The sequence below is a fragment of the Montipora capricornis genome, chromosome 14, assembly GCF_036669925.1.
Source record: "Montipora capricornis isolate CH-2021 chromosome 14, ASM3666992v2, whole genome shotgun sequence".
Classification (NCBI taxonomy): domain Eukaryota; kingdom Metazoa; phylum Cnidaria; class Anthozoa; order Scleractinia; family Acroporidae; genus Montipora; species Montipora capricornis.
Genome location: NC_090896.1, coordinates 41,752,458 through 41,759,292, shown reverse-complemented (window position 1 = coordinate 41,759,292; position 6,835 = coordinate 41,752,458). Strand labels below are relative to the sequence as shown.

The 6,835-nt window shown below is 38.3% G+C and overlaps 1 protein-coding gene and 1 long non-coding RNA gene across 4 annotated transcripts in view; one reads left to right on the top strand and one right to left on the bottom strand.

Annotated features, from left to right (window-relative positions):
* LOC138032310 (uncharacterized) overlaps nt 1-2,006 on the bottom strand; it is a 6,440-nt gene extending 4,434 nt beyond the window's left edge. For both annotated transcript variants that reach the window (XM_068879973.1, XM_068879974.1), the window contains exon 1: nt 1,711-2,006. In XM_068879973.1, coding sequence (XP_068736074.1) covers nt 1,711-1,951 — 241 coding nt within the window. In that variant the 5' untranslated portion in view covers nt 1,952-2,006. The remainder of the gene's footprint in view (nt 1-1,710) is intronic.
* Nucleotides 1-6,459, top strand: part of LOC138032315 (uncharacterized) — a 12,971-nt gene extending 6,512 nt beyond the window's left edge. The window contains exons 2-3 of one of the 2 annotated variants that reach the window (XR_011128341.1): nt 4,555-4,616; nt 4,736-6,459. This is a non-coding gene — a long non-coding RNA (uncharacterized lncRNA). Of the gene's footprint in view, nt 1-2,307; nt 2,449-2,873; nt 4,474-4,554; nt 4,617-4,735 lie in introns of those variants that run through there. The other variant, XR_011128342.1, reaches the window with a different exon arrangement.
* The last annotated feature ends 376 nt before the right edge of the window (nt 6,460-6,835 follow it).

Sequence of the window (6,835 nt, the reverse complement as noted above, 5' to 3'; positions counted from 1 at the left end):
AAGAGGCGCCAAACCTTATCCTGAAGAACATTTTATACTTTGGATGGTGAATTATCCACTAGAATTCGAAATCAAAACAGTTATCCGCCGTTTAAACAACTGGTCCTGGTGTTTGGATCTACATTTCATGTGATCGGATAACTCGGAAAACGCATTCCAATTTCACCTCAGACCTTGAAAGAACCATCACAGTTCAAGAAATGTCCCATAATATACTGAACACATCTAAGTAATTAAATTAATTAATTAATTAATTAAACTAGTTACCTATCCCAAGCGTTCCAGTAACACCCGGTGCTCCTTTTATTGCTCGTAATCCTAGAAAACCTACATCTCGTTTTGCTCCCTTTTCGCCTTTTGGGTCTTGCACAGCCTTTGGTTCATATTTCTACAGATAACATGTAGCTTTAGGACCCGGTGGTCCTGGAAGTCCTGGAGGTCCCCAAACGCCTTTGATCCCACGGGGTCCATATTTCCCTACTTCACCCTTTGGATCTTGACATCCTGGCCACCCTGGGGAATCTATAAATCCTTGGGGTCCGGATTGCCCTGGGTCACCATTGACACCCTGTGGTCCCGGCTCTCCTTTCTGACCGCTGGGGCCCGGCAGGCAAATTAAACCTTTGGGATGACAAAACTTGATGATTTCTTCACGAACTTAGCCTAAACTGACAGGAAATTGAGATCTTGCTGTCAAGCTAATTAATGTCCCCGCACATATTTTCTAATCAAGGCAAGCCATCCCCACAAATATACTAGACGAGGTAAACTTAAAAGTACGCACACACTGAAAAAGCCTCAAGCAAGCAGATTGAACTAACGTTTCCCTTCTTTTCATTATCATGCCTCTAATTCCTCAGGGCCCTTAGTAGCGATCAAATATAACTAATTATGTTAAAGGAACCTCGAGAGCATCACAGACCTTTGCTTGTACATAGTGTAACGACTTGTCATATATGGAACTTGATGCATTATTTGCAACTGATCATTGCTTTAGAGCTTGGATTGTTCTTCTGCTAGCGATGAAGGTATGCAAACAAATAACCTCTAGAATTCATTTCATCTAATCAAAGAGTACAACAACGGAACGTGGCCGAAGATATTAAGGTACATGTTGTGGAACACGTAAAGCCGATGAGAGCAAACGTTGAATCGTTCGCTTTCAGCTAAAGTAATTATGGCGCACATGTTCTAGCAACGAGTTTTTGAAATGGATAGCTCTCAGTTGCGAAACTATCGGATACCAAATGAACCAAATTAACAGAAGCTGTAGAGTTGGTTTATGGTCTCTTCACTGACGTCTGTTTCTTCTTTCTTGTGGAAGTAACAGATCAGCTAAGTTTTATTCAGGGTTATTGCTTATGAACCTGAATAAAACTAAAGTACCCTTGATAGAGAAGGCGCTAAGATTTGTGTACATCAAAGTAAATTCGCTTTGTAACGAGCGCTTCACGAATAATTCAACCCGGGCGCGCATACCTTTACAAAAGAATTGTATGGAAATGTAGAAAGAACTTGTAACACTGATTTTGCTCATTCAGTGAATGCACAGACTAGCCATTTTACCTGGCTCCATATTTACAGAGGGAAAAAAGAAAAGGATATAGGCCTCTAGACTCCATCTTCAGAGCTGGCGTGAGTATCGAAGTAAGATCGTTGAAGAAGAAGAAGTACTGGGCTTTCAGCGATCGGAATTATCAGATTTCTTACCTGGAGTGTTATCTTTGCTTGCCGTGTTTTGATAACCAGCTGGATAGTTTACCGCAGCCTTACGTTTTTCAGCTTCTTGCCAGAGCTCTTTGACTTGCCGTTCAACGGAATAATTCCGTATGAACAGAACGACAGTCAAACAATTGCCAAAAAAAGACAAAATGCAGAATAACAGGAGAAGAGTCAGTCTAGATTTACTGTCTGAATAAGATGACACGGATTCTTGTCCAGGGCCTTCCATATTGCTGATGTCTTTGGAGTTAGACGGTACTGCTTGTACGGCGGACTGAACCCTACTTAATTTGTGTCAAATCACCTTGACTTTTATAGCCGCTTCTAAGACTATTAAATTTCACTATGTGACAACAGATTAATCTTTCTGCGTTTCGAACATAATTTCTCAATGATTCAGCATGCTGAATTAATGGAGAGAATTGAGGTATTAAGCCCAATAAACATGTAATTTATAATTTTTACAATATATATATATATATATATTTGGAGACAACAAAAGATAAAAAATAAGGAGGAGTTTGGTCAGACAGCTCACCGTGATATACATATATTTTTTAAATTTCCTTTCTTTCTTTTGGATAGAAACCAACAACGGAAATGAAACATCGACGCTTCTGCGCGTCGGCACAGGGTATAAGACAGGATAAACCTTTAAACGGGAGCGTCTCAGCACAGCAAACAGGAATAATCAGAAAATGAAAATTAAACGGCAAATCGGAAATCGTAAGTTGCCGCCGAGTTCTTAGTGTTCTGTTACAACTAGATTAATTTCTGACGCACGGTATGGCAGTTCTAGTTTGGCAATGGTCATATTTGCGACAGAAAGTTACATTATGCACTTTTTTTTTCAAGATTTTCCGGTTCTGTTTATAGTTCTGACTTAGCTCTGAGGAAAGGGAAGCTGTTCTGATTTATTCAGTTTAAAAACAAAATAATATAAAGATGTACAGGGGTTCGAGGGGAAAGGGAAGGTTCTCCCGTAGGCTATTATACAGATGGATGGAGAAACGTTTCGCTCAATTAAATGCAAGAAAACGTGATGATTATTCAACAAATCAAACATTGTCGGATATGTCCACACATGTGTATGGGGATTTTCAAGCCTAATGCAGAACCTCTTTAGTGACTGAGGAATTTCTTATATACAGACCACCAGGCCCGGGTTCTAGAAGGTTGGCTAACCTTCAGGATCGTTATTAAAGTACCATGACAACCCGGCTACAGATTAGAGATTGCTGATTCTGGAAAGGATGATTCTGGTCCAGACCACCAGCACACAGGGACCTCACTTCCAGTACGAAGACGGGATTTATCGTTCAGTATCCGAGAATTTAGGCCATCAGCATGGTATATCATGCATGGTTGGGAAGGTAAACGCTCTGAGAAATGGAAGCAACACCTGATAACTTCAAGTTGGCCTCAACGTCAAGCAATCTAGACTGAGCTTATTGACGAATTAATTTTAGCTTCTAGGAGTAAACATTTTATTTTTTTCCAAATAAATTATGTTAGGTTCAGCCAAATGCATTCAAAGTTAACAACCTACGCGGAAACAGAATCTTCATTAGCAGTGATATTAAAGTGCACACTATTTTACGCTGACGGAACGCTTGCTCTATAACGATTCTTCAATGGTCTTCAATTGACTCTGCCACTTAATTTAATATAAAATGAAATGAGCCATAAACCGTATCAAGTTTAAAATCTATAAATTATCTAGTCGTTAGCGTTCTTTAACATTTATCTTAACATTCCAGCACGTAATCACTGGTGCTTCATAAGCTAGATAAGTATGCTATACTGATTGATTGTTATCACCATGATTACGTCGTGTTCTGAATTCGAAACCTGTCTGAGTACCAAGGAGTAGATTTCTTAACAAACTGTCTGTGGAAAGCGAAAAATAAAAATTTGGTTTTATTCGTTGTTAGTAAAGGTAAAAAAAAGTTAACCACTGTGTAACAAAGATTTGTGAGCTAATTATCATTCGATCTTAAGCCCCGGTTCATGAGAGCGAGCAAGGTGTCCTAGGGTATTAAAATAAATCCATTGATCTTTATATCTAATGTCTTTTGAAACTCGGAAATCACGACTATAGAAATCTTTAATCAGCTTTACTGCTCTGTTTTCTTTACCTGCACGTGTGAGTGGAATTAGACACATATCAATGCTGGAACCCGACCAAATATATTCTTCTTTTTCTTAGATGGTAAAATATCCGGATCTCGTCAAATAAACGTTGAAAACACGCGCGGGTGGTTCGTTGACAGTTTGTTTGGCGGTGTCCAGCTAGAAAGCTGTACTCCTTTAGACACAGCACACCAATTAACTTTCTACATTATGGCCTAATATCATTCCTCTTCTCTCTCTCTCTCTTTTTAAATTTATTATTGATAATATAAATTTGGACAGTGTGAATAAAAAAATGAATTGGATTGTAATGATTATTTAGAACTGCATGAATTTAATTAAGGCACCCGAAATTTGAACGCACTACAGAATATACTTTACGAAAGGACTTGTGATCCGGCCAGGCCCATAATTTAAGGACAGTTATTGACTCCTTTTCCGCTTCTTTACGTCTTCCTTGCATTCGGAAGTAGAGAAAAAAACTATACCTTTAAATTCGTTGTGATATCTCGAGAGAGTGAGTGCCTTGCCAGGGGCCAACAAATTCTCCCATGGGTCTTTGAATAAATAAAGAGAGGGTGATTCCTCAAAAGAACATCTACATATGGTTAAACTTTAGTCTTCTCGGACGAGGGAAATAAAGTCAAGTTATTGTCTCTGTACAGTTGTTCATAAACATTCTTTTCTTTTTGTTTGCAGTCGGTGGCGGTAACCCCCCACCTTTGATGAAGAGTTGTTGTCTATGATCTATTTTATATTCGGTAGGTTGGAGAGTTAAAATTCGTCACCTTTGGTGGCCAAAATTTGTTATTGCTAACGAAGCCCTTCAGCAAACAAGTGCGCCGCCGTACAGTCCTCGTTTATTCGTTTAATTTTTCAGCACCCTTGCAACTGACCCACTACGACAAAACGCCTTGTTATAAAGATACTTTTATCCTAAAAAACTTCAATGTATTTACCCTCTCTGAAGCTCGGACAGATGAAACATCGAGTACAGAAACCGCGAAGTCTTGATTTGATTAGTTACAACGATCAGCTGCTTAGACAAGACCGGATCGAAGAAAGCCGGTGAGCAGAATTGAGGGTGGATTATGGCAGTTTACGTCAAGACTATCGGGCTACTCTATGGACAAATTTTTGGGTGTCAGAGGATGACTTTCCCAACAGCAATGGATCTAAGTTCAATGTCTCAAGTTGTTCTTAATCTGAAATGGTTAGCTATTGACCAAACTCAACCATCCGCTATCGTGGCGTTCAGTTTATTTTTAAATGATAAGGCTCTGCGTCTAATGACATATTTTCAACATTTGCAATTAATTATGCAAGCGACCGTAGTTAGCTTTTGTCCAAGGTGGAAAGCTGCATATACTATACCCCTTTGCGGGATGGCCGCAACATGAAATTAAAATTTAAATGATACAATTCTTGATCGTTGGCGCTAACTATTACACTGAAAGCAACAAATTGTGGAACTAACGATCGCAAACGCCTTTCTTCAGTTGGGCTTGTGGATTGCTTACGAAGGCAATCTACTTTAATAAAAAAAACTGTATTCTTTGTTATTTATAAAATCTAAATCGAATTAGAAAATATCTTATTCTTAACTAAAACACTCAACTGAGTTTAATTCTCGGTCTACCTTTCCAGGCAAGTTAATTGAATATCCCATAACTTGTGAGCCACGAACGCGAATGTTCAATCACTACTGATAGCGAAAGCTGCCACGGTCTCAGTTAACAATTGGACAAAAACTAGCCTTTCGTTACCTTGTCTCAGACTTTACTCTCATCAAAGACATTAAATATGAATGTGACGAGATTTTATATTATTTCCCTAACTTGCAGAGGCAGCTGGTACTCTAGTAATAAAGGAGTAACAGGACAGTGTCTACTTCTAATCATTGCACATTATCCCCGAACCTACATGTTCAGAGGCGGCGGTTTTTCTTTTTTTTCTTATATTTTTATTTAAGTGAGAATTTTATTATTTTAACAGTAATTAGTTTTGCTTGAAATAAAACTTAAGACTTTCCTCTTTTAAGTTACATTTTACAGATCATTCAGAACAAGTCAGCTGACAAGTAGAGTCCATATAAGTGTATTTTATATTTTTATTTATCATCTTATCTTTAGCCTATGGATTTACCTACTGTATTTAAATAAAGTCATACAGATATCTGGGCCTTATAAGTTCTAAATTTCAATGATTATTAATGAGAAACAAGACCTTCATTTTTTAATATGATATGGCAGTGTCATGAACTAATTACGCAATGTTGTGAAGTGTGTTTTAATTCCAACAGAGATGGAAGCGTGCTAAATGCTAAATTAGAGCTATCATAAGTCATTACAAGCAATGAGACACATTTCTCTTTATGGCTAAATGAAATAAAGGCTCAGTCGTGTATTTTTTCCTTTGAAGTGGCAAAGAATGTATTTTCTCACTGGTTCCCATATTCTAGGTAGGGTTGATTCGTCGCTGGAAACTCGGCTGGGCCAGAACTTTGTGTTCAAACAAATCGGCTGAATAAACCTCATATTTGACTAATAAATCTTCACTTTAAATTAAGCCAACTAAGAATGCAATATAGGATAAGCAATGATGACGTCTTTTCATTTACGTAATTGGTGTGGTCACTTTCGTCATTTTCGTCATTTGCATCGTGTTTGTGTCGACACTTATCCCCGGCCTTGAAATAAAATATTGCTAAGTAGAGCAAGCCGTGCACTTTGCAAGTGGTCGCACTAAGTTTGCTGAGACATGGAAGCCTCAAAAAAGACAACTACAAACATGTTGGCGTTATTCGGCCACCAACGTGGCTATTTATTATCATTGTTGCAGCTTTCGGTTTTGATCAAGAGTACTGTGGTTTTTCGGTTCTAAGCGTTTTATTGGTGCATGCGGTTTTGCGGTTTGTTAAAGGCCCCCCTTTTTATTTTGTTGTTACGAGTCAGTACGTCAAACCAGCATGCAAAAAGTG